At 47.1% G+C, this 26,820-nt stretch overlaps 3 protein-coding genes, 1 long non-coding RNA gene and 1 other non-coding gene across 8 annotated transcripts in view; 3 read left to right on the top strand and 2 right to left on the bottom strand.

The window, feature by feature from the left end:
• FBXO34 (F-box protein 34) overlaps positions 1-811 on the top strand; it is a 35,163-nt gene extending 34,352 nt beyond the window's left edge. For both annotated transcript variants that reach the window (XM_085549667.1, XM_085549666.1), the window contains one exon: positions 64-811. The gene's annotated coding sequence lies outside the window, so the exon portion shown is untranslated. The remainder of the gene's footprint in view (positions 1-63) is intronic.
• ATG14 (autophagy related 14) lies at positions 745-15,412 on the bottom strand. Of its 2 annotated transcripts, XM_015865851.3 has the most exons (10): positions 15,170-15,412; positions 12,004-12,066; positions 11,841-11,883; positions 11,361-11,442; positions 8,220-8,457; positions 7,610-7,839; positions 7,043-7,160; positions 5,895-5,985; positions 5,699-5,784; positions 745-3,225 (listed from the first exon to the last, which is right to left on the bottom strand). In XM_015865851.3, exons 1-10 carry the CDS (start codon positions 15,382-15,384, stop codon positions 2,919-2,921), a joined length of 1,473 nt encoding a protein of 490 aa, XP_015721337.2. In that variant the 5' UTR covers positions 15,385-15,412; the 3' UTR covers positions 745-2,918. The 2 variants fall into 2 exon arrangements, 1 of the variants encoding a protein (XP_015721337.2); XR_014946842.1 differs by lacking the exon at positions 7,043-7,160.
• Positions 14,830-17,365, top strand: LOC146760852 (uncharacterized). The gene is made up of 2 exons (XR_014946843.1): positions 14,830-15,229; positions 16,266-17,365. It is a non-coding gene; the product is annotated as an uncharacterized LOC146760852 (long non-coding RNA).
• TBPL2 (TATA-box binding protein like 2) lies at positions 16,818-24,924 on the bottom strand. Of its 2 annotated transcripts, XM_015865852.3 has the most exons (8): positions 24,099-24,924; positions 21,024-21,430; positions 20,751-20,838; positions 20,125-20,216; positions 19,148-19,315; positions 18,273-18,367; positions 17,253-17,345; positions 16,818-16,946 (listed from the first exon to the last, which is right to left on the bottom strand). In XM_015865852.3, the coding sequence occupies exons 1-7, from the start codon at positions 24,147-24,149 to the stop codon at positions 17,266-17,268; spliced, it is 981 nt and encodes a 326-aa protein (XP_015721338.2). In that variant the 5' UTR covers positions 24,150-24,924; the 3' UTR covers positions 16,818-16,946; positions 17,253-17,265. The 2 variants fall into 2 exon arrangements, with proteins under 2 accessions (XP_015721338.2, XP_015721339.2); XM_015865853.3 differs by lacking the exon at positions 19,148-19,315.
• On the top strand, positions 23,996-24,067 carry TRNAG-UCC (transfer RNA glycine (anticodon UCC)). The gene has a single exon. It is a non-coding gene; the product is annotated as a tRNA-Gly (tRNA).
• Positions 24,925-26,820: the final 1,896 nt, after the last annotated feature.

The following is a 26,820-nucleotide window of genomic DNA, read 5'->3' as shown; positions in this document are numbered from 1 at the left end:
TATGACAGGAGGGGAGCTCAGACTTGCAGTGTAACCCTATGAAACCCAAACCCTTTCTTGTAGTGCTCTGCTCCAGCTTGTGGTGCCAGCCATGAGGAAGGAGACCAGAAAGCTGCATGGAGGGGCAGCTCAGGGAGGAGAAGCAGCATCTCCTGGGCGGTTGTGAGTTGGGTTCATAATGGGGGGGTGCAGGGCTGGGATGAGTACTGCCCTCTGGTTGAAATCTTGCCAAAGCAGCTGTTGGGATCAAAGGCCACACCTTAGTTTCAATTAAGGAAGAGGGAAAAGAAAGGACTTTCCTGCCCCCCACCCAGGACTCTGGAAAAGTGGAGATAAATGGGCGGTACTGACGGCGGTGTGGAAAGTCACTGCTGGGCTGAAATAGAAGCAGCAGAGGGAAATATTTTGTAACTAGATAAGGGACCAGTGAGGTCATTTTGCTTAGAACGGCTTGTGAGATTCTGGTCGCCTTCACTGGCCAAGGCCACTGGAGGGGGGAAGTGAGAAGACAATAACAGCAGAGGGATCTGTTTGTTCCTTGCAGCAGTTAAAGGCAGAGTGGTTCACTCTGTGCCCTCCCGAGCTGCTTTATCCATCAGTTCCTGGAATGAGCCCTGCTGCATGGCACTGCTCTTAAACGTGGGCACTGTAGCAGGGCTGTTGTCTGTGTGATGCTTTGGAGGCTGGGAACTGTTGTGTAGCCCCAGCGCATTTCAAACCACAAAGAAGTGACAATTCTACCACTTAAAAAAAAATTACTGTTAAAGATTTATTGCAATGATACAATAAAACTTAGAAAAGAAAAAAAAAATCGTATTTAGTTCCATCTCGTGGGGAAGTTGTAATGGCCAAACCCAGCTGCAGGGCTGGGCCTGAGCTGGAACTGCTGCCCTCACCCCACACCAACTGCTCTGCAATGAGCAGACAGTGCTTCCCTCCTCCCCCCACCCCTCCCAAACAACCTAGAAAACGAATCCCATTGATTGCACTCAAGGTTTGGACACATGTAACTCTCCCTTAGCTACACACGTGCAAAACACTTCAAAAACAACACTCTATTCTGTTACAAAAAGGACCAGTCTGGATGCACTCACGCCCTCGTAGTGCCACTGCGCACTCTGAGACATGGCTGCAAATAAATTACTTAGAAAACACCATGGTTAAAATACGGATATGGCTTCAGAAAGGTGTTGTGGTGGTGGCTTTTCCCCCTCAGAATACATAAATGACAGCATACAAACAGAACCATGGCCTGGCCCTTAGGGCTCTGCATACACAAAGGCAGCAATGAGAGTCTGATTGAAATGTGTAGTAAAAATATAGGTGGAGTCCAATGCAAAATAAATAGGGAAGCAAGATGGGGTGTGCAATGCTAAAAGCCCAGTGTAGGGCATTGGTGGGTGCTGGCTGCTCAGACGCCAACAGCTTCTAAGGGGACAGTAGGCAGTGGGGCCAAGACTGAAGTAATGAGAACCTAAATTGGGTGTCCTTGTAGAACAGTGCACAGGCTGTTAGTGCAGAGTTAAGGGTCTTTGGTTTAAAGAAACCCCAAACAGATTCCCATCCCAAAGACCAAGAGCTGCTGTGCAGGACAGAGCTGGGATGTACCACTGGGCACAGAGCTCATTGGGCTGCTGCTGCTGCCATGCTACCACACATAAGGATACTCTGTGTGTCTCACTTGCATTCCCAGCTGCTTCAACAGGGAAGACGGAAATCTTCCACCTGGGGGGGATGGGAGGATGATTTCACACTAATGCCCGCAGAGACGTGCAACATCCCAGCTGTGTAAAATGCAAAGCAGACAATGGAAGCCTCACTAAGCAAAACCATCTTTTTGCATCCCGCAAGGCAGAGGAAGTGGAGGAGCAGTCCTTAGCAAACCCCTGTCAGTATCACACCTCCCATGGTTCTGTGAGCATGCCCTGCTGCCCTGGGAGCAGCACTGCAGTGAGATGAAATCAGCTCCTTGGCAATCAGCAAAGAGAAAGAAAAACCCACCAGCAACATAAAACAGAATAGGGTTTAAAACGCATGTACTGTGTAGAACAAAGGACTTCATGAAGCTAGCTTGAAATGAGGGTTTTTCTAATATATGAAGTGGCAACACGGTGTAACTGATGAGTGTTATTGCAACGACGGTGGCAGATGTGGGTCTAGCTAAGAGAAGATCCAGTGTTTCTTTGGTGTGTGGTATCAAGAGTATAAAGAGCATCGTGCCTGGAGAGCACAGCACAGAATTTAACAGACTGACGGGTGGAAACAGCACGGAGCAAACCAGCTTCATACAGCAAAACCGAGTCAAGATCCAAACCTGAACTAAGAGCAACCTGCTGTGTGAATTCCTGTCCATGCTGATACTCCGTATTAAAAAAATATATGGCAACAGAGATTAGAAAACATGTTAAAAATGCATATCTGTCACATCCTGAATGAAAAAAAAAGGAATCATCAGAAATATGCATTTTTTGCATTACGCAAGACAGATTTAAAACGCACAAACGTAAACCCTGTAAGGAGTTAAGAACACGTGAATTGCATTTGCACCACCGTCCAGACTGAATACTGAGCAGCCTTCCCTCTGTGCTCCTTTGGATCCAAACACTCCACAATCTGTTTCTTCTTTAGGAAGCAGAGCTGGAGGCCGCCGGGTCCTCCTCCTTTCATATCCAACAATGCAGACTGAACCAAGACACAAAGTGCCGTCACAGAACCTGTCAGAATTAACACAGCTCATCTACAGAATGGTACCGTCACAGTCATCGCGGGTTGATAAAAAGGTTCTTCTGGTTTACAAAACTGAAGTCTGACCTTTTCTTTGTTCCAGGCACTACTTTAACTGAATATGTAAGGTTTACTACAGCATTGCTGGGGAGGGATTCCTTCCAAAATCCTGTGATCCTTTTTGCCCATGCTCATTAGCGATGGCCAGTGTACGCCTTAAACCATGAGGTCACTGAGGCAGCAGCGGAGGAGATCATCCCGCCAGCACTGCTGCTGGCAATGGGCTGTGACACCTGCGTGCTCTGGCTCTGCAGCATCTCCACCTGCTGGGAAGGGATGTCGCAGAACCTGGGGCTCGGCAGGTTCTCCCAGTCTGTCCCCAGGTCCGTCTCTTCGTCGCTGATGCGCTCGTCTCCACTCTCGTCTGTCTCTCCGGTGGCGCTGGGGTCCACAAACTCCATGGAGTCCTCCAGGTCAGCGCTGATTTCAAAAGGGCCAGACCTGTGGATATGGACACAACGCTGTCAGCCCTTCCACTACAACGTAGACAAGGGGCAGCCCTAGGCGTGCCTAAGCAGCCTGCTCTGTCATGTGCATGGAACAGACATTAGAGCACCTCTGTCTTTATCAGCTGGCACAGAGAGGCTCCCTGGATACAGAGATAACTGCATTGTGACAGCGGCAAAAGGAAAACAGTTGGCCAAGGAAATGATAGTGGGTTCCAGTCCATGGAGCAGGAACGGCAGAAAAGCTGTTTGGCTTTGGCAGCAGATAGTGAAACACACACACAGCTATTGATGATAACTCACAGCTCCACTAGTGGAAATCTCAGCTCGATGTGGGACAGCTTTGATTTTTAACGCCAGCTTTGGCTGGGCCAAGACTGCTGCAGGGAAGGGTGTAGATCAGCAAGGGGAAGGGTGTACTTTACAGCTTGCAGAGCACGGTTGGCACAACTCCCTAACAGAGACCATCCATAGCAGCACTTCACATCAAGCAAGAGCCGCAGTTCTTTTTGACACAAGAGCAATGAAACACTGTTCTCCCAGTCAGGTCGTGGAGTCTCCACCACTGGAGATACTCAGAGCCGCAAGGGAGCTGGTCCTCAGTTGCTTGTTCTAGTTCATTCTGCTCTGAGTGGGGCTTTGGATAAGATCTCCAGATGTCCTGACCAAACCCAGCTCTGCTAGGAGTGACTCCTGAGTTCCCTGCTGCCACTGCCTGGTAGTAGAAGCAACTGCACTCTGCCCAGTCCCCACAGCCTTGCACCTATGGTGAGTCAAAATCTAAAGGGGGGCTATAAGAAATGACAGATCTCTAGCAGAGTCTGTTGTGATAAGATGAGGGAAAATGGTTTCAAACTGAAAGAAGGGAGATTTAGATGAGATATGAGGAAAAACAAGTTGTTATGATAAAGGTGGTGAGGCAGTGGCACAGGTTGCCTGTGGTGGGTACCGCATCCCTGCAGACCCCCAAAGGTCAGGCTGGATGGGGCTCTGAGCACTGATGGAGCTGTGGGTGTCCCTGTTCACTGCAGTGGGGCTGAGACCAGATGGCCTTGAATGGTCCTTTCCAACTCAAAGTATTCTATGATAATCCAGAGCACCTGCAGAGTTTCAGGGGCCTTTGAGATGCTGTCAGACAAAGCCAGGTGCAAACAAAGGTAGGAGAAAGCTGGTTCCTCACAAGCAGAGTCTCTGTTAAACAAATGTAATTCCAAAGCACAAAGCTCTTCCAGGTTCTCAGTGAAACAGGAGCAAGAATTTAGCACAGTTAATGGTAGTTCTCCAACTGCAGGCAGCTCTCCAGCCATACATGGAGTAGCAGCCTGAAGCAGCCATTTAGCAAAGGACAATGTTAACCCAAACAATTAAAGCTTGGTAAAATTATACATATGTGAGAGTATTAGCTTATAAAGTTAGCTTATAAAGGAGGCTGTGAGGCAGCTAGAGGCCTAGAAGTCTGAAGGAAAACGAAGACAGCTGGTTGCTGCAGACCTTGCAGACAGCTGAGAAACTGGGGGTAAACTCTTTCATCATACAGAAGGGAGTGGGAGCACTGCCCTCCGGCACAGCACTTTGCTTAACAAGGCAACAGAAGAAGGGAGTCATCAGGTATAAGGCCAGGAGGGACCATTAGATCATCTGCTGTGACCTCCTCTACAACAAAGGTCACTGCTTACCACATCCCCCATCAAATCCTGCCTGATGAACGCAGCCATTCCAGAAACTCATCCAGCCTTGAGAGGAAGACACAATGAAAGAGCAAACTTCTCCACTGCACTGTTGCTGGTAGTTAATCTCAGTGTTAAAAGCATGCACCTCGATTCAACCCAGCTCTTTGCATCCAATGGTGCTTGTGGTCTTTGCAGGACCACGAAGCCATGCATAGCCTCTATTTCTTGTAAGCTGCACAGAGAAACAAGACCTATCTCTCTGCTCTGCCTTCCTACTTCCCATCACGGCAACCCATCATGTTTAGCTTTCTGTCCACTGTGGCTCTCACATCCCTTCCAGCACACAGCCCTTCACTCTCTGGGTGTTCCCTGCCCTCTCCCTGTTTGCAGACAAGCAGCAGCAAAGCACCTCCTTTTTCCACAGTGAGCTACATTGGCTCCCTGTATATTTGGAGTAAGTAGGGATATACCCAAAGAACATAAACCTGAAGACACAGCGACACTGCAGGTTCTTAAATAAGACTAGGTCTGTAACCCAGAACAGTGGATGTCAGAGCATGGGTGAATAAAGCAGGAGAATTCACAAACACTCGCAGACTCTCAGGCACAAGTGACTGGATTATCCCAAGAGGAAATCAGTGCTCCCTTTGTCCTCCCCTCGTAACCACCCTAATGTCTGATGTGCTGTGGATTTATGTGTAGGTGCAGCAGAAAAGAACTTCAGGAGCCACAACACAAATGCATAATAACTCCCGAGGGGATTCAGGCACGGCTGTGTTGACATGCTGCTTTTCTTACCTGCCCAAGTTCTCAGTGTCTGGGCTGACCAGGTACATGAGGTTCCTGAGCGTATGCAGTGGGTGCAACAGATCTAAATTGACATGCTACCGCGGAGAGGGGGAGAAAAAGAGACAACAGGTTATTGGAGGAAACCTGCAGGCACAGCTGATATCTTAAAAGCTATTCAAAGGATCCACACATGCATTCCCCCTACCTGAGAGAAGCAGAGGTGAAGGATATTGGCATTCAGCTTCTTCACTGCTCGCGTGAACCTGTGCCTGCTGAGATTCTCCCCGCAGAACTCACTGTTGAAGGACCACATACACATATATACACACAACAAAACGCTGTGGCAATACAGCTACTACGCACATCAGCATTATCTCTGTTAGCACTTTATCAACAAACAAGGCATGCCCAAGCCCCAGTGCTTTCACCAGGACGGGCAACGTGAACCATATGCAAATACACAGAGATTCAACACAAACTATTTTGGTTCTCCTTTTAAATCTTGCCTCATTTCCTGTTCCCAACCTTTTTGTCAAGACCGAACAGCCAAACAATAGCATAAGAAAACCCGTGGAGATCCTACACAACCAACTGTGCCCTCACTGGCAATCGCTGCTTCAGTGGGTGTGGTGGTGATGGGCTGATGGTTGGAGATGATCTCAGTGGTATTTTCCAACCTTAAGGATTCTATGATTGTAATTCTGTGATGTTTTAATCTCAGCAGTACAGCCAAAACCCCCAGAACACAAACCAAGTCCACGGCTTCCTCTGAATTACTTCTGTACAGGTCCCATCTGCCCTGTGTCGGCATTAAAAACCTAATGGTGCCTTTCATCACAGCTGGGTTTACACACTCCCAGATACCTGGCAGCCAGCTACGCTCCCCACCAGTGTTTTAATCCGGAGAGAATTACACTGCTGTCATACCATATTATAAGGTCTCGTTTTACATCTCTTAATGCAGCGGAGCTGCTTGGGATGACTAAGAGCTGCTGAATTGAGCTGGCACTTTGTAAAGCACAGTAGGGTCTGATAAAATGAAAAGTGCTGTTCACAGACTGTCATATTTCACTCCGATTTGAGGGTGCTGACTAAGTTGGTTAGAAGGTTGTCCTTCTGAATGGCTGGTCTGTGCTCTCAGGAGGTAGAAAAGGAGGGAGGGAGGATTAACTGTGGTCTAAATTCCTACTGGACCTCCCTGTGAAATTAAATGGCACAAGAAAAATCTGTGAGCTGTCAGCCATTACCATAAAGGCTGTTCCAAGCAATGACTTCATTCACAAAACCAAACTGAATGAAGGTTATTCAGCACTGGTCATTGATTCACCTTCTTAGAGGCTTGCATTTACTTGCCTGTTGCAGAGCTTCTTGGGAAGATTTACATCAAGTATGAGAGACAAAGCGTTAACGAGCTGAGTTGCATAGCACAATGCAGCACTGATGGTGTGAGCAGGGTTATTATGTTCCATATCTAAAAGAAATAAAGACAGCAGGAAAGCCTTGTTTTACATGAAGCCTCAGTGGGTGTGTTAATGCATTTCTGAAGTCTCCTCTGGAAATGCCATTTGTCAGTACTGAGAGCTGCCTGAATCCAGCAGTCACTTACAGTGAGATCTGTCAGAAATTGGTACAAAATAGTAATTCTTGGAATTCCTGGTAAATCCACAGCATGAGAACCATGTCAAAACTGTGAATAATTCACTTTATCTCTCTACCACTTTGCACTGTGTCCCAATGAGCATTTCCTGCACAAGAGGCTTGCAGTGAACTACTTTCTACGCTGGTGTTTCTTTACTTCTATCTCAGGTTTGCCCAGGAAAGAACCAAAGGGTTCTCCTGATCCCCTGTGCCTTCTGCTGGCACTCAAGGCTTGCAGCTACAACTTCCATCCCAGATGCCTCACCAGACCTCTCCCCTTACCTGGTCCTTGTGTAGTCTTCTTCTCCTCAACCCAGTTGTAATACGCTGAGTAGTCTCCATTATTAGGAAGGGTTATCCAAGGCCCCGTGATGCTGATGCTGGTGTCCCCGTTGTGGTCATCACACACCCATCTCCCAGAGAGATACGTGGTTCTCCTGGCTTCTGCAAGCTTGCTCACAGTGCTGGAGGTCATAGCGTTATCGCTCTCAGAAGACACATCTGCAGGATCTCTGTAGGACCCAAGGAAGAACAGAATAGTTTTTAAGTTACTTTAAAATAATACAGTCAGCAACGTACTTGGCAGGCACACAACCAGACTTCACAGAGAGCAGCACACTGTAGAAACAGCGCTGCTAAACCCCTTTATCACCACACTACTCTGCTCTGGGCTTTTTCTTATCATCTATATTAAGAGTGGACACACAGCTCAGACCTCTCGGTGGGTCTCAGATTCATATGCTCTGGTCTTCAGGTCCAATGCCTTTGGGAAACACCTCCTCCTCCCCACAGATGCTCAGGGAGCCACAGCGTTAAGCTCAGACTCACAAGACTCACATCAAGGTGTTCAAAGCTAAGGAAAGCAACCCCAAAAGGGGCAAGCCTTCTGTACCTCATGCTTGTCTTTACTTCTTCAATGGGAAATATGACCGACGTTAGCTCCAGGATGTGCGTCCGACGGAGGTTTGCCAGGTGTTCATGCTGGGTTTTCAAGTCATAGGTTTTTTTCTCAACCAAGTCCCCCAGTTTGCGGTTGTGCCTCTGGATCTTCTCCTTCTTCTCCTGATGCCGCTGAGCCCTGCGGTAATGCTTCTGGTTCTCCTCCTTAATTCTCAGCAGCCCCTCTGCATCTGTGAAGGCAGCAGCAGATGTTAGCTTGGAAAAGGAGCTGTGAGGGACTTGCAGTAAGCCTGGGAAAAGCTTTATTAATATTTATAGCAAACGAGATCTGCAGAGGCTTAAAGCAGAAAACTCTGCCTTACTATTAACGCTCTCCAGCTGCTAAGTGGTACAACTTTTTAATCTTTCCTAAAGAGCTCCAAAGAGACTGACATTGGGATTAATCTCTCCCTATCTTTCACCCAGCTATTTTTGGATTTGGAGCAGAAAAGCCAAGATTTCACAGCTTAATTAAGCTTCTACGGTAATCATCATGACAGAAATTGCTTGACTCTACATGCTTGCGTGGTGTTGGCCAAACAGGCATGAGCCGCTTGCAGCCAAAACCAAGAGCAGATAGCATCTCCATTCACAATTGCTGGCACCACCGCTCCTATTAACGTACGTTCTTTGGGCTTTGTGCTCACGTATGTCCTCATAAAGCCCTTGGATCCCAGTGGCACAGGCTTCTCATTACCACAAAACAGCAAATGTGCTTGAACGCTTATGAAATGCTGCGATTGCCCAAATTTACTCCATGCAGCAGGCAGACAAAGAGCTACAAATAATTCCTGCAAGAGCATCTGCTGATTGCTCTGTAAAATAATTCACTGCAGTGATGCTTCCACAAACATATGGCGCTGCAGAGGGTGACTTCACTGCCTCAGTCTTTTGAAAGTAGAGGAAAATGTCTCCAAATACACATGGAGAAACATTAGCATACCCTAGTTTGAATAAGAGCCCCCTTCCAGTGGCTCAGTGTTGGTTTTTATGGCTGAAAGGAAGCAGCATTAGTCATGCTCTTACAGCACGCAGCAGAGCATTCGCTTTCCTGTAATGGAGAAATGGGATAACTGCCCCTTGCACAGAAGGCAGGCAGTGAGCCCTGACACTGTTCCTCTGATATATTTTGATTGCGAGGCTCAGAGGAGATCAGAGGTACAATAAGAACGTTTTGTGGCATCTGCTGCTCAAACAAGAAACTACATTATACACCATTGAAAAGACAATCAAGAAAACATCCAAGCAGTTCTGCCAGCCTCAACGTACACAAGACCGGTTCCCATCCTTATGTCAGTGCTCACCATGACTTCCACCTGCAGAGCTGGAGCAATCCCTGCTCTGGGGATGGGGGAGCAGGAGTCCTGGCAGCCCTGAGTGCATCCACCAACACCCTCAGAGTATCAGAACTTATTTCTGCTCATCTCTCTGACTCCACGACGTGTTTGGTAGATCTCACACATGAGAGATGTTAAAACCCAGATCAAAGATGGTGAGAACTGCTTTTCCATCACACAGGTACGAACAAATAGAGGAAGAGAGAAGGAGCAAAAGTCCATTTGTTCAGTTTTCAGATTCATGCTCTGCCATATCTGAGAGAAGAGAAAGAACTCTTTGTTCTTCTCTTTTTTAAACAACGTGCTTGTAACCTCTTTCATTTCAGGTGATACAATCAGCTTATCTGCATGATTCTGAATTTGATCCCATTCCACACAGAGTTCATATTGTCATCCACCCTGGCTTCCTCCATTCCACTTGCTATGCTACTGAGAAAGCTATTATGGAAAATAGTAAAGAGAAGTGGGCCAGGAGCTGTTCCCCATATTTATTTGCTTGTTTGTGAGATGTCTGGGGCAAAGCCCAAAGACAAGGTACGCTGCATCTCCTGCTTCCTCTACACCACCAGCCCCAGAGAAGGGGTCGATTCAGCCTGACCTGTTATTAAAAGCAGGCATCACTTATTGCTATTTTCTATGTCCCTACAAAGCAGTATAAGGATTACAAGAGGGTGGCTGTGTCATCAGTTTAAGGTTCCCCCTCCATCCACCCTCTGAGAACAGATGCTGTTTGCATTCTGTTCCCCAGGGCATCCTCTCCACCTCAAGTGTTCTCAAGCTCTCCACTGCCCGTTCCTCAGGTTCCCTACAGTGAATCTGATAAGGCCTCACAGACAAAACCAAAACAGTATTTAACTGCCTCATTTCTTTCCTTGCCCTGCAGCCTATGCAAAATTTAATCTGGTTCAACACCTGATCGTGTTTTCCTTGTTCAAAGAAGCAAGAAGGTTCTGAATTCATTTTCCCCTTAACAGACTCCCCTGTCCTTCATCTTACTATACATTCCTTACAGTGACTACCCATCCTCCCCACTACACCAAAACCATCCTGCACCTCACTGTTTTGGATGTCATGGATGTTATTGATGCCAGCATGTGCCATTCTTTTCTAACTATTTGTTACATGACGGTGCTGCCACTTCTCATATGGCTTCTCTTCAACCTCAAGCCATTAAAGCCCCCCTGATTTAGCCACAGTGCTTTGGCACATCCAGCCCATCTTACCTTTGCGTGGAGGTTGCAGGGAGTGCTGCACATTCCCTTCTGACACACAAATCTCTCATGTGTAAAATAATTAACCAGGTTCGAGCCCAAAGCTGCTGATTGTCAGCAACTCACCAGCTTGTGCTGTATTTCAGTGAGGGTCTTATTCAAAAAGGAATTTGGGATTCCTAGGCAGGTGTGGGTTAAATTCACTGGTTACAAGAAATCTGTAACAGCTGCGGAGCTGTTTGCTCCTCTTTATCAAGAGGAAGTGATCAGGAACGCCGCACGGAATAAAGCCATCTCTAGGGAGAAAGCCAAATGCATAGGCTGCTAAGCATTTACTTTTTAAGCTGTTGCAAAATGATCTCCATCCAGCTGAATAATGCCTACCGCCTGCTAATTAACATCCAAGCACTAAAAGGCTGCAATCCACTGGCTGATTTGCCTTGGATATTCACTGCCTTTAAAAACCAGCCCTCAAATCCACACCAATTGATCTTTCACTCTTCGAGATGCAGTTTTACCCATTGGAAAAGCACAGGCCCTACTCACTTCTTGTTATCTCATCGTTCTCCTTGCAGATGGTCTGTTTCAGCTGCTCAATCCTCATCTTGCAAGACATTATTTTCCATCTCTGAAAAAGAACGTTCAGCAGCAATAGGGCACAAACAGTTTCAAACACATTGACTAATGATTAACAAACGAAGCTGAGCAGCTTCGGTGCAAAAGGAGCAGGACATTCTGGGTTGGCTCAGACCAACACACAAACATTTCACATCCTGCTTTCAGCATAGAAGAATGCCACAAACAAACAGAATGCTTGGCTTAAAGGCAATCAGCACAACAGGTTGTTGAAGGAATACCCAGTAAGAAATGAAGCACATTGATGCTATGAAGAGCTGATTTCGCTTTTGCTTACAACGGGCCTTTTAGCAAAGCAAGGCAATGCCCTCGAGGTAAAATGTAACTTTAAAGAATGTGATCCAGCAATTCAGAGAGCTTTAAAACCACAGGAAGCTTTGAATAACTCACCAGCTGATCAGTTATCTCTTTGCCTTCCATGGCCTTCAAAACACTGGAAGAGAAACATGAGTGAAAGTTATTTGACTATCTGGACCCACATCCGTCTCCAGCAACAGTGAATCGGAGAGACCTTCTTCAAGGAATTCACTTTCACTTAGTGGCAGCTACTTACTGGCTTTGGAATTCTCTCTGTTTGGTCTTAAGATGCATCAGCCTTTCTTTCTTGTCTGAAAACCTGGAAGAGATGAAATGCTTTTATTCCAATTGTGCACAACGGTATCGTACGCAGTCTGAAACTGCGTACAAAGAATGGAGCTTGTGGGTATCTCTAAACCTGAATTCTCTCTCAGCCCTTGGAAGTAACAGCTAAATGTATGGAATTCCTGTCGAATTCAACAGCATCTACCTCCCAGGGATAGCAACAGACCCTCTTGCTATACTCAGTAATGGTCCCACATAGGAGAGTACTCACTTAAGGCTTCTAAATGACATCCAAGTCCCTCATGTAACAGCAGCAGTAATAAGTTGTGCTGTTTTTCCCCATAGAACCATCAAGGCCTTATTTTGCTTGCCATGCTACAACACCATCCCAACCTGCACCTCAAATGTGTGCCTGCGGGGCACCCAGCCCACAGCAGGGAGTTGGAACCAGATGATCTCTAAGATCCCTTCCAACCCAAACCATTTTATGGTTCTGTGATGTTTTGCTCTGGAATGTGAAGCAATTACAATTTCATCCTAATTAAAAGTCAAATGTTTCACACACAACCCACCCAGTCCTCTATTTCAGGGACATCTCAGCTTTATTTAGAAAGAATTACCCAGTGAGTGAGTTTGGCTGGGTGGTATCTGGGACCTCTCCCTGCTCAGCCCCGTGGATTGGATTTAACATTAAACCTCAAAATGCTTCATTTCTCTCCTCATTGTTAAGCCATGCATGGGTATGCAATCACATTAAAAACATTAAGACAACAGAACTTCTGGCTGCTGCCTTCACAGCCTGCAGGCCAGAAGGATCCATTCTCCTTCCAAACCAACACCAACCCAATGGCAGGTGCTGATACAGATGCCTGAGGCCATGTGTGCACCCAAGGAATGCAGTGCAACCAAAGCCTGGTGGCTCAGCATCCATCAGTCCATCCTTCCCTGCATCCTCACCACGAGTTGTACCAGTGTGTATTTGCATGCAACAACACACAAACCACCAGCACCTCCAACCTTGGGCTAAAGGCAGAAATAGCTCAGCCCAAAAACACAGCACTCAGCACTGGGAGAGCTGAGGAAATTTGGCAGTTCTTGTTTTCCTATGGGCTCAGGCTCTGACTCAACACCATTACCTGAATCACGTTCATCACGTTAGCAAAAAGGTGAATGATATATGAAGAATTTGAGACTAAAGGAAGTTCTTGGAGGAAAGATGGGAACAATTGTGGATGGCTACACAGATTCCATGCACTTCAGCAGCTTTGCCAAGCAGCTCCTGCAAACTCCCCCAGCAGGTTTCTCATAGAATCACAGAATGGCCTGGGTTGCAAAGGCCCACAGTGCTCATCCAGCTCCAACCCCCTGCTGTGTGCAGGGTCACCAACCAGCAGCCCAGGCTGCCCAGAGCCACATCCAGCCTGGCCTTGAATGCCTGCAGGGATGGGGCATCCACAGCCTCCTTGGGCAACCTGTTCCAGTGCGTTACCACCCTCTGGGGGAAAAACTTCCTCCTAAGATCCAACCTAAACCTCCTAAAGCAAACATCACAATTTCTTTATATTGCCCCGGTTTTAATTGCGTTGCATGGTGTATCCCCGAGCCCAACCCCAGCCCACCCCACCACACCCACATCCCCACAGTTCCAGGCATGGTGACAGCATTTCTGTACCAATCCTCTCCAATAAAACCCCTTCACTGCAAAAAGCCACTGCTTTTTCCCCAGAGAAATCAGGCAGGCTCAGACACCACAACTGTTCTGCCTTTGGTTTTGGTTACCAGCAGAAACACAAAGCAAAGCAATTCCAAATGCTTGGAAAATAAGACTCCCTGAGGATTTCTGCCTATGGCAGAGGGAATAAATACCTGCAAGGAAAGAGTCTCCAGGCTGAAATTAGCATCAAGATGCTTTTGTAATGTGCAGCACGTTGCTAATGAAAAGAAGAATGTCAGCGATTATTTTACTGCAGGACTTCCGGACTGCTCATCTTTAATTATAGCCCTATTTCAATAATTAATCTTAACAGCTCCTCCATCGCTCCTCCTCACAGACAAAGGGTGTGATTTTCAGCCTTACTGTAGCTTTTAGCACATAGAATAGCCCAGTGAAAAGCAATCTGAAGCAATGCTTGCTGTTAGAGCATTTAAATATTTATCTTCATCTGGGAAAATATACACAAGGAAATCCTAATAGTGCCACATAGTGCTGGATAGGACAGAATACTCCTTAACTCTCAGGGGAGAGAGGCAATAACGCTTCCCTTCAGCCTGGAGGACTCCAGTGTGGGAGACACGGGTGTCACTGTACATCCCAAAGCACTTCAGGCAGCTTCCTTAGAACAGCCCTTGTGACCCCATCCAGGTCATAACTCCCAGCTAAAATTAACCCGTGTCCCACTCGAAGGCATAAAGTGACCAAACAAACACAGCGCGCTGCCAGCAAACACAGCCTGTGCCTGCAGCTGTCCCTGCAGGGCTGCAAAGGTCACTCCCACCCCAAGGAACACAAGGAAACCCCTCAGTGCGATACAGGCTGAGTGCTGGGATGGGGGCTGCTCATCCCCATTAAGGAGGAAGTTTTTCCCCCAGAGGGTGGTGACGCACTGGAACAGGTTTCCCAAGGAGGCTGTGGATGCCCCATCCCTGCAGGCATTCAAGGCCAGGCTGGATGTGGCTCTGGGCAGCCTGGGCTGCTGGTTGGTGACCCTGCACACAGCAGGGGGTTGGAGCTGGATGAGCACTGTGGGCCTTTGTAACCCAGGCCGTTCTGTGATTCCTTACTTTACTATCAGTCACAGAATCACAGAATGACCCGGGTTGGAAGGGACCTCAAGGATCATGTAGTTCCAACCCCCTGCCTGGCAGGGCCACCAAACATACACCTTTACTACATCACGTTGCCCATGGCCCCGTCCAACCTGGCCTCGAACACCTCCCATCACGCACCGCTTACCACCCGTCCCAAAATAGCTCAAGGAATCGCTCCCAGCAGCCGCTATCGATGCAAACAGCGCTTGTAAACAGGCCCCACACACAGGGCAGCTCCACGGGCCGCCGAATCCCGGCTCCGAGCAGCACAACGGGCCCATCCCCGGCACAAGGGCACGGTGCCGGCCCAGCCCCCCCCGCTCCGTTACCTCTCGGAGTCTCGGCCGTCGAAGAAGACGAAGTCCCCGCCCTGCACGCACTTGGCGCAGGTGAGACGGCGGCGGGTGGTGTTACAAAGCGGGCAGCGTTCCACAGCCACGTACAGCCCCTCCGCGTCCTCCTCGGTTCCCCTTAGAGCTCCGGTACCGGTCCCGGTCCCGCCCTGCCCGCCGGGCTGCGGCCGGCAGCCGCTGGGAGACGCCATGATGGGCTCGGCGCGACGCCGGTCACGTGGGACTTTGTTGTCGGCCCGGGGTATTGTGGGGAATGGCGGGAGGGCGGGCTGTGTGCTGCGCCTCCACAGCGCGCTGTGCATCACCGACCTCATCTATAACAGCTTTCCCTTCATAATCAGCCTTAATCTCCCCTATTTCGCTCTGAAACCACCTCAGACTGGAAGAGAAGCACCATATTTGTCTTAAAAACAAGTTACTGTAGCAAACGTGAAGTTATCAGCAGCTCTGAGAAGACACAGAGCCTGTTCCCTATCTCTTACTCATTAAACGAGCATTGATTTCACTGGTGCAGTTATATTATCTCTTAATGAGAAGCAGCTTGCTCTCCCATCTCAGATAAGCCATCTCCAAACACCAACAAGAACAGGTTGTTGCTTTTCACTTTGCTGGTAAATGGAGCTTATCAGCTCTGACAGCCACAGCGCAAATAGAAGCTCAGCCCACAGTCTGCAGTGCTGGGAAACAAACAGAGAAATCAGTCTGTGTTTAGAATAGATTTGAGTGTGGAAACCCACAGTTTGCTTGTGACAAAGGAGCTGATAAGGCGGTTAAAGACCAGTTTATCATAAGGAAGTGCATGAAGTTTTCCAAGCTTTTTGTTCTAGAGGAGCAAAGTTAGAAAAGTACTTGGGAGAGACTGTAGACACACTGAAGTCGCTGCTTCTCAGAGTCAGAAATAAACTGGTGGCAATAAGACGGGACCATTACCCTGCCCTGCGTTAAACCACTGCCTCCATTGTGTGTTTCTACTGAGGACAGGCAGCTTTTATAGCTTGGGTTACGCTTAAATCGTCAAACAGCAGCCTCTAGCGGTATAGGGAGATTACTGACGGGTCTGTCCCATCTTCAGCAGGAAACAAGGAAAGGAGATGAAGCCAGCAGCACCAAAGCTCTGTTTCAGGGAAAGAAAAAGCCCTATCGCTTCCAGAGGATCATAGCAGAGACCAGAGCAGTAAAAGGAACATCTCTACACTCTTCCTGCTCGAGTCACCCGTTCTTCTAGCAAAGAAGACCTTGACATGAGGAAAATGGAAGAGCAACAGTCACCAAATGCTTTCATGCAGTGCCATTATCTAGTTAAATAACTCAGGTAATTAAGCCCTGAGCATCCAGGACTTTGTGTATTTTCCTCGAGCTCACTTTAAAGGCTGTTCCTCATCCATCATCATCTGATCAGACTTCAATAAGACAAGCAGGTGCTATGACATGACAGCTTAATTTGCTCAGTTAGCCCCTTTCTGGACACGTATTTCTGCCCTCAAATACCTTCTGTGCTAAGGTAACACCAGCACCATTACATAACAGTTGATCCAACTTGTGTGATCACAGGGAGTCAGGCATCCTCTGCAGTCACTGCCTTCAAAGCACTGAAATAAAACCACGCTGAACTTTGTAAGCTGTAGATAGGGAAAAAAAATATGTATTTTGAGTTTGAATGAGTGAATGTGAAAATACAACATTGCAGGAGCTGAGCTGCTGGTACTTCAAGCTGAGGATCTTGATGCTAATTTAAAGCGTGGTATCAATTCCCCTGTTCAAAAGGAAAAAGCCAGAAGTTTTCCATTACAAACTCAATGCAGCCTTATGATGCATACTATTAAAAGCACATTAGTTTGGTTAGTTTCTCTGCTTGACAGAAGCTGTCAGAACTGAAGTGAATTCTGGACAGCAAATCTGCAAGCAAAAAAACATATCGCAAGGTGTAGGCAGGACCAGCATTTATAGCATTCACAGTAACATCATTTTCATTGTCCACATCTATACACTTGAGTCCAGGAATAGCCTTGGCTTCTCTTCCATACCTAGCAATACAGACCCATACATTATTCCAACGTACTTTACAGGTGGTGTTAGGATGCTTTCTTGAAGCCTCTGAGGATGGGGTAGATGTTCTCAAATGCCTCATAGATTTCAGAACGCTCCTTTGCTCCTGTAGAGACATATGAAGGGAGGAGGAAAAATAGGTAAGAATCAGAGCACTGAGAATAACTGAATGTACTTCAAACCTAATGATGAGATGCAAACCGTGAAGAAATAAGAGTTTACAAGCAAATTTAAACTAACATTTGATAGAACTGAAGGAAGGATTTCCACCCTGTTACTTCTGCCACCTCACAAACAACAGTTTCTAGTTTGCTTGGCTTTAAGATTGGGCTAGTTTTGGTTAAGCTGAGGCTTAAGGTTCTTCCTGGAAGCGTCACATATTGGCTTTGAAGTAATGCAATTGTAAAGAAGCGTGGTTTTACCTGCTTAACCATAACAGCTCTGCCTCTTGATAAGAGGCAAAACAAATGAGAAACGGAGCAATTTAACCCCATAGTGGAAATTTATCCGCTGTTAGAGAGCTCTGCTCCTCCAGCTCCAAGATCTTTTTGTTCTATACGCTTTGTTAGGCCGTGAGTTTGGCAAACCCTCTGGAACGGGCTCTTTCTTCTCCACCCTTTCCTCTAATAATCCTAAGTACACGTTGTCAGCAAAGTGTTTTAAGAAGTTCGCTTCCTGTCCAATTCTAAATTGCTTCTTGTGATACTCATATTTAAACAACCATGAGTAGTAATGGCACAACGGGCTCCTGGTGGGATTCAATGCACTGACACAAGGCGCTGTGCTTTGAATAGAGATACTCAAGTTTAATGACATGGAAATCTGAGACACTACACGAAGCAATATGAGGTTCTAGTACAATAACATCGATATTGTTATCTGCAGAAAACACAGATAAGCAGCAGTAAGCAACAAAAAGACCACTAAGTGTCTTTACTGCAGCAAGATATTACTTCAGTACGCCCAATTTAAACACTTCCTTGGAAGATGCAATAGCTCTCAATAAGAGATAATGTGAGAGGAGACCACTTACCAGTCAGAACAACTTTCCCAGACACAAAGATAAGCAACACTATCCTTGGTTTGACCATCCTATAAATGAGGCCAGGAAATAGTTCAGGTTCGTAGCTGTTTGAAAGCAAGCAGGCAGAGTTAGCGAAATGCAAGTGCTGTTTTAGTGTTACAAGATGAAATGCTCTATAACTATATTAGCAGGAAGCTAAGCCCACAGATTATAGCTGGCTACCCAGAAAAAGGCAGGTCAAAGTCTGGATATCTTGAACAGAGACGTGGTAAATCCCAGTGGAACTGCTCGAGTGCCCTGTGCTTGCTGTTAAAGACTTCAGAATCCCATTTTCCATAGGTGCAAGTAGCTTGAGAGTTGCCTTGATTAAACCTGAATTACTTGATCAAGTTTATTTGCTCCTGTTGTATGTGGCCTGCAGTCCCCTACTAAGCTTTAGCATTGGACTTGGCAATAATAGGAGACATAAAATTCTGGTCATTAGCTGCTCTTAGAGCATCCTACAAGGAGAAAGCAGCAAACAGCACAGGGAGAGAAGTTCAAGATGGGCCCGTTGCTATTGTACTGCTGTAGGCTTTACTGCCAGCAACTGAGTCATTGCTGTAATTAAGCCAAGGGCTGTTTATTCTTTCAATTTGGCCTGAGCCCCATTGAGAACAGGAGTTAGCACAGAAATCATGCCTTGTTATCCATACTGTAACACATGGCATCTACAGCCGATTCTCGCCTGCTGAACCAGCCCTGGCGAGCCAAAGGTATGCTTGATATTCAGCACTCTGTTAATTATTACGTCAAATTGCCAGGCTTCAGAATTTGAGCCTCTTTACAGCTTACAAAGAACGTTCCAAGCTCCATGGGGCCATATAACCCTCTCTCCCACGTACCTGCTGAACTGCTGGTGGGTGAGAACCAGCCCTTCCAGTCGGATGGGGAACCTCACGTCACAGCTCCCCACCATGTTCTGGATCTTGAAGTCCAGGAACTTGGCAGGGAAGCCCAGCTTCTGCACCACACGTGCATACTTCCTTGCTGCGAGCCGTGACTGCTCTTCACTGAGGGAAGAGCAGAAGGGGGAAGCAGCCTTGAGGGCTTTTATCTGCTCTGAAGCTGGAATAGAGTGTAGAGCCACCACACTCCTCAGCACTGCTGCTCAAAATAGTAAGCACTCATCCCCAGAACCACACCAGTGAGCTATAAAGAACAGCGTGCTTTGGAGCTCATTTTCCTATGGTTTCTATGAGAGCATTACATCACCGAGGATTTCCACTGTTTAAGTGATGCCTTGCAGCATTAACTCATCCCTTCAATTAGGACTGATCCAGGAGGGAGACCGCAGATATCAACGTGGTGGGGGTTGGAGGTTTCCTGAACTATGAGTCAATGCATCATCTCATTCATTGGCAGTTTAGAGCCTTAATGAAAGAATAATATATTAAGGCAGCTGCTGAACCTGAAAGCAGGACCATCAGAGTACAGAAACCATCCTTGCTTTTCTCCAGCCCCCATTTCCTCCCCAGGCATATGTGCTGACTAGCGAGCAGACACCAAAGAAACTTGACAGACACAACTTATGTCTCAACTCGCTTTAAAGTCAGTGAGAAATGCAAATAACCCCTTAACAACTCCTGGGCATTTTAGCAGCTTTTCTACTAATACCTACTCAGCTCTGTCTACATTCAGGGGCAGAAAGCACACAGTTCAGTAATTACAGAACTACCGTCATGAAGAAAACTATACACTTCCAAGACTCGTGCTTCATTTTCCTTGCAGTTGATTGCAAACCCTTTGCTATGTAATTCAAACAAGGCTGTGCTGAGGAAGTATAAGTGAAGATGAAAGACCTTAGAGGAGACTAAAGTACCTTTTTGCTCCTGTGCAGACCATTTTTCCTGAGCTGAAGATAAGGGCCGTTGTTCGTGGTTCCCTGATCCTCATGATCACAGCAGCAAACCTCTAGAAATTCAAAGGAAAGCCTCAGAGTCCAGCTGATAGAATCATAGAACCACAAAGGTTGGAGAAAGACCACTAAGATCACCAGGTCCAACCCCAGCTCACCCCACCATGTCCCTCAGTGCCACATCTACCCTTTCTTAGTACCATGCCTGCTCATTCTTCCAATTATCACTACCACAGAGCTTAATACTGTATGCAGCTACACTGCAAAAGTATTTATATACCACCCTGACATTATTACACTTTCCCTACACCTATGAATTGGGCATTTAGGACATTCTGTTGAATCTACAGGAACTCTACCTATTCCCAGTCCATTTCTACACCATAGAGATGCACAACACCACTCCGACCCAAGTCATTCTCTTTCTTTCAGCAAAGAGTTTGTGGACACATCTTTCTTTTCCCCAGCGTGGGCTGTGTGTCAAGGCAGTGCTGTTAGCAAAGGGATGAAGCTCAAGGTGTATCTCTATGTTGGAGTCCAGCAGTGCCGAGAGAAGGGAATAGGAATAAAGCTCAGCCCTCAGGGTTTACCTTTGGGTTATACTCCGCGTTTCTGGCATGCAGAGCGATGTTCTTCAGATCTAGCTTACAAGCCAAGTTCACAGTTGACACAATGTTCCTGAAGAATGAGAAAGACTCGTCGTATTGCAGAAAGAAGCTGTTACAGAGCAAAACCCCAACATTATTAGCTAACACAAAGCCCTGTTAAGAGTTGCCATCATTTAATGTACTGCCCACCTCTTCCCCACTTCAGCACTAAGCTAATTCCCCCCATTTTGTACCATAAATGCAACATCAACTTACTGTAACTGAGGAACTATGCCAGAGCTCTCTGATTCAGGAGTCATTGGGGTCATTGGAGTCATTGGTGTCAGGGGAGGACACGCACCAGGTCCTCCTGGGCTTGGCTGGATTGAATCTGGGTACGATGAGCCGCTTTCCTCCGTGAAGATCCCACTGTCCTCATTACTCTGCACAGGTCCATTGAGCCCTCCTTGCATTTCACAACCATCTTCAGCTGGATTTTGTTCTCTGTTATCTTGGGTAATATCTGGAAGAAAGCTGAGGTCCACAGAGGAGAAGTCTTCAGGAAGCTCTTTGGGCTGATTAAATTGAGAACCAAATGATGCATCTTCAGCTACTTGAATTGGAAGGTCCACATCGTAGGGGCTCATAGGGTTAAACAGCTGCGGACTGGCTGAGGGGTCATCCTTGAATTGGGAAGAAACATCAATAAGGATCTTGTATTAAAACACTGACTTCAACTGGGAGACTACGTTAAGTTCTCTCTTTGTTCAGTAAGGAGCTTTCCATCATTTCCCCCTCAAGTATCATAGCAAAGAAGAGCCTTAAGACATGAAATCATCAATGGTTTGATGTTAACAACTGTTAGCAGTCCTGCCCAGAGCTGACACAGTAGCTCCCGAGTCTTTCCGAGGAGGATCACTAGCACTTTCTGCCCTGCTTTCCCTTTTGCTGCTACCAGGGGACGGTGTCAGCGCTGTGTTGGATTTGTGCAATAGAGGGCAGCAGTTCGCAGACTCGTGAGCGAATTAAGCGCTATTCATTCGGCTGCTGGAGGTTACCAGACTAATTCAAGGCAGCCAAAGCCAGTTTCCTTCCTCAGATCAAGCGATTAGGGCACACCACGTCTCTGCAGGCAAATGCTTGCATACTAATGCCCTCCTTCATCAGCATCACGTAAAAAGGGAATTAGAAGTATTTAAGAGGCATTGTGTTATCGAGAAGGGAAAGAGTTCAGGGAAGAATTTATTTCCTTATTCATTGGGGCACAAGCCTGAAGGCAGAGGAAAGCTGCTTTCAAAAAGGTGACTTCACCCACCACAGCAGGTGGCAGCTCGGGTTGTCTCTACAAGGGGCTTTTGCGTTCATTTAGGCATTTCTAGCACCGAGAGCCTGAAGGGCTTGAAAACCCAAGCACAAATCAGAACAGGAAACTGCATGCAAGGCGGAGGCCCTTCAGTTGGCAGCGACTGCCCGAGCTCTGCAGGGAAAAGCGTTTCCAGATTGATGTGTGCAGCCCTTCAGCAGCTCACTTAGCAGCTGTGTGCTCTGCACCCAGTTACCCTGCAGGACGCCTGCCTGGAGAAAACAGTCCCAGCTTGTGAAACTGAGCGAGCCATCATCACAGAGAGCTCTTAGAGTAAATAGATACGAGGAGGTCTAACTCTTAAGCAGGTTCAAAAGCAGTCCTGGCTTCTAGATGCAGAGCCCCAGCTGAGATCATCATGGAGGAGCACAGCTGAAGGAAACCTCAGCCCCCTCATTGCCCAGCAGGACCTGGGAGCACTCAGAATTCACAAGGCAGATGCACATTGTAAGGTACCCAAGTCAAATACAAGTATTTTAGAGCAGTAAACAGTTACTTAGAAATAGCAATATATTCTGGAATATGTATTTTAATATATTTGTTTCCTAGGAATAAGGGAAGGAACATCTCTGCAAGACCTCCACCAGCCCAAGCAGCTGCTCTACAGCAATTGACCACAGGCTAAAACCCATCTCTATGGGACTTGACTAAGAAAGTCACAATGCATGTAAGTCATAACGAGCCATAATGTGCAGAAGGTGGTACAAATAAAAGCCAACAGGACTATTCACACACAGCAAAGGATATCAGAGGATATGAGAAATAATGGTCAAAAACCAGATGTAAAGCAAACAGTTCATGGCATAGCGTAAAAAAGCTAACGTGTGGTTGATGGGATTGGAAGCATCAGCTGGAAATATATAATCGGAAAGGAATAAAGCAAACTGCTTAAAGCAGATAGAAAAAGAAAGCTAATCTTCCATGCAGCTGTTCTGGGAAGTGCTTTTATAGGGTTAAATGCTGGGGAAGATGGTCTTCGTGTCAGACAGATGCTCAGAGGCTGTGGAAGGGGCACAAATCCATGTTTGCCTTGGGCTGGCTGCCAGGGGTTATTGCTATAGACTCCAGGTTAATTAACTTCACTGAAGGCCCCATCAGCTGCGTAGCTTTGGACATTTCCTAGCAGCTCCAGACAGGAGACTGTACACTGACCTTGTGTGGAATCATCACGTTTGAGGTAGTTTGAAGGTGAAAGAGCCCTTTTACTCCTGTTTGTGCAGCCCAGGTATGTGTAAATCAAATCCAGCTGCTTTTAGCATCAGACCTGACATTTTTTGTTAATAGTATCCGAAATATCTGCTACTATCAAGTATCTCACTGAGGCTGAAATAGAAAACGCCATTTCATCTGTACAACCCAAGTTATACCTCCCCATGTTATACACCTTACAGGGCTACATTCAGAGCGCTTTGCTGAGTGCCACCAGGAGGGCTCTGAATCTAGGCAGTCTGGGTAAGACTTAGTTTCTAACCTGGACTCAGCTGGAAGTCCAGCCCTCTCCACTGTTATTGCTGCAGCTACTGCAACAGCAGGGAGCCACCTGCAGCCAGGAGAGCTGTTTTAAACAGGGAAGGAAAGGTTTTTATGCACATTTACCAGCCAGCACGAGGAGACGGAGCCCCCTTGCACATAGGAGGTAGTAAAGGTGTAAGCATAGCAGCATTTATTCCAAAGCAGATGAGATCAACCTTATGCAAGAAGGCTGTGGGCTCCTCAGTGCTCTCAGTAGCTCTTAGCCAAAGAAAACTTCCTATCCCCCATACAGATAAATCATGCATGAGATAAGAAGCATCAAAAACCCAAGAAATAAACTTTAAGGATTGCAAAGAAGGCAGGAATTGCTGCTGTGTAATTTGAACACATGCAGTAAAGCCTAATCAGCACAGCGTTGGTGGTATAGTGGTGAGCATAGCTGCCTTCCAAGCAGTTGACCCGGGTTCGATTCCCGGCCAACGCAGATCTGTTTTTTTTTCCTCCCCCCCAATTACCTGCGTATCGCAGCGCTCCAGGTACAGCTCCAGCGGCGACACGTCCTCCATGTGTGCAAAACCTGCTGCTGTCCGCAGAGCACAGCTTTATAGCATGGGACAGCCACGGGGCAGGTGCAGCTCATCGGGGCACAGCTGGTAACGAACAGCAAGGGGAGCTGTGATCTCCATTGTTATTTTACCCTTTGCAAGCAGCCCGGTGGGTAACTTTCACTCTGGGAATGTGATGGAGGAATCGGGGGGGGCTGCCTGGTGCTCCCCATCAGGATACAGGTACAGTCTGAGCCTCTCCATGGGGCAGGGAGGCAGAGCTGAGAAGGCAGAACATGCAAACATAAAGCCTCACTTTTAGCTGCAGATTTTTAGTGAGTGAGTGCAGCAGTTCCTTGGCTTCTCCCACCTGCTTCATCAGGTGTAATAGGATGCAGCTGGTCTTGCAGCACCTCACTGTCAGGGCAGCCTCAGCCCACATAGAAGGGCTTCAGGTGGTGCTGTCAGATTTTTCTCACTGCTCCAAGGCAATGAGGGATGATGTTTGCATCCTGTGGCTGCAGAGTAGTGTCTGTGTCTGATGAGCATCCTCTCCTCCTCAGTGCAGCCTGCTGGGTTGGTTCTATGGCATTTTTAGGACTTGTCTTTCACTGACTGTTTGTAGATGCCGAGTTCCTTTCACCCCAACTCCAATTATACCATGAAATTCAGCCTCGAGTGAGTTGATGTGCATCATGCAGGACACAAGGAGGGGACTCTAAGGTTGCACTTGGATTACAGGGGATGGTAAAGCTGGTTTGCAGCAGCTCATGATGGCTAAAACTGCAGTGTCCCCTTAGGATTCCCTGGTGGTTGCACTGCAGGACTGTGTTACTCTCCCAGCACATGAATGCTCTTATTGTTGTGCTGGAACTGGAAGCACTGTGGTGGCTGTGGTGCTCCTCATGTGGTAACACAGCTGTGCTACCAGTTCTCTCATCAGTCTAACGCTGTGATGCTTGGCTAACACCAGCAGTGATAAGTGGAAGCCCTTGGAGATGAGAGGGGTGCATCTTTTGAAGAGTAATTCAGTATTGTTCTTTGTAAAGTCATGGAATATTCCAAATGGGAAAGGGCCACCCATTAGAAACATGGAGTCCAACTCCTGGCTCCACACAGAATTACCCCAAATCAGCCCAATTCCTCCTTGGGTAAATAGCTGGATAAGCCATTTACTAAGCGCGAGTTATCTCCCTCTGCAGCACCTTCCAATTGCCCACTGCTCTCCGTGTTGGTACCAGCAGGACCAGGCTTGTTGTGAAGGGGAGAGTAGATGTCAGATTTATTCCAGGGAAGGAGAGAAAGCACCATGAGTAATGGTGAGTAATCTGACATTTAATTGTGAGTAATTAAAGTGTGTCATCGTTGGGCTGCGACGGTGTAAAGAGGAACAGAATCGGATCCACTGGATTTGACATTTAGTGGCTTGCTCTGTGTCACTTGGGAGTGACCCTATTACAGGAGTGCAGTCACGAGGGCTGAAAGTTGGGGCAGAGTCTGGTTTCATTTGATGGGATCGCTGGATGATGGGATGAATGGCTGTAAATGTATCACCCACTGCTGTCTGTCCATCCCTGCATCAGCTCAGTGGTGGGTGAGGCCTCTGCCTTGACCCAGGCATAGAATTGTGGAACATTTTGGGTTGGAAGGGGGGCTCTTCAAGGCCATCTAGTCCAAATCCCCTGCAATGAACAGGAACACATCTTCATCAGGTTTGCTTTCAGCATTTCTGCACATCTGACATATCCCCTGGTAGGGACATGAGGTCAGCGCTGGGTATGAGTTGGCTTCTGGGCCCAGGGAAGAAAACCCCTTCTGCCAAAGGGAAGAGGGGCAAACTGGCTGGAAAAGAGCCATTCTTCTGCAGAACACTGCAATGAAAGCCCTGCCTGCTCCCACGTCAGAGGGTTGGTGAGAACTGAACCCAGAAAGGATTGCCAAACCTTCCACAGAGGAAGCAACATCAGAAAAAGCCATCTGTCTCAGCTGAGGGACTGAATGGTGACTTTAAAACCATACAGTTAACTTCACTTAATTGTCCTATTTGCCTAAAGCAAGTGATTAAACGAGGGCATTCTGTACGTTGTTTGCATAGAAATCCACTTCTCCCTGCCCAGCCGTGCTTTGAAGGATTCACACTTGGACTGCAGAGTGAAGGCAGAGCACTTTGCTCTATTTTTATTTTCTGTGCTGCCTTGAAAATGGCTAGAAAAGGCAAATGGGAGCTTTAAACATTGGCTGACACCTTAATTGCCACCTAGCAATTAATGGCTACAGGCTTTCTTGGGCAGCTCACACACGGATATATCAGACACCTGGTTGCAGAAGAGCTTTTTGTTAAGTCATCTCCCTAAACGTTGTGCCAAATGCTCTGTCTAGATGGAATTGCATTTAAATGAGGTGAGCGTGCAATGGATCATCTGACTGCTGATGCTTCCCTCCAAGTTTTGTGACAAATGGCTCTAATGCAAGCACCGTGTCTCAAACCCTGAACTTACTGCTCCAATTAAATGCTGATCCTTTAAGCCCTATCTGGAGAAACAGTATAGTAACAGCAGTCATGCGTGTTTGCACAGAGAAGCAGAGGTGTGCGTGCAGCAGGTGCTAATAGAGCTCTATGAATTTAGTTTGCCGGGGCCACAGCAGCACTGAGGACTTGAACAATGGGGCTGGGCTCCATAGGATCTTTGGT

The sequence above is a fragment of the Coturnix japonica genome, chromosome 5 (assembly GCF_054131305.1).
Source record: "Coturnix japonica strain WE chromosome 5, WE-NBRP24, whole genome shotgun sequence".
Taxonomy (NCBI): Eukaryota; Metazoa; Chordata; class Aves; order Galliformes; family Phasianidae; genus Coturnix; species Coturnix japonica.
This window is presented reverse-complemented; position numbering and strand designations above follow the sequence as displayed.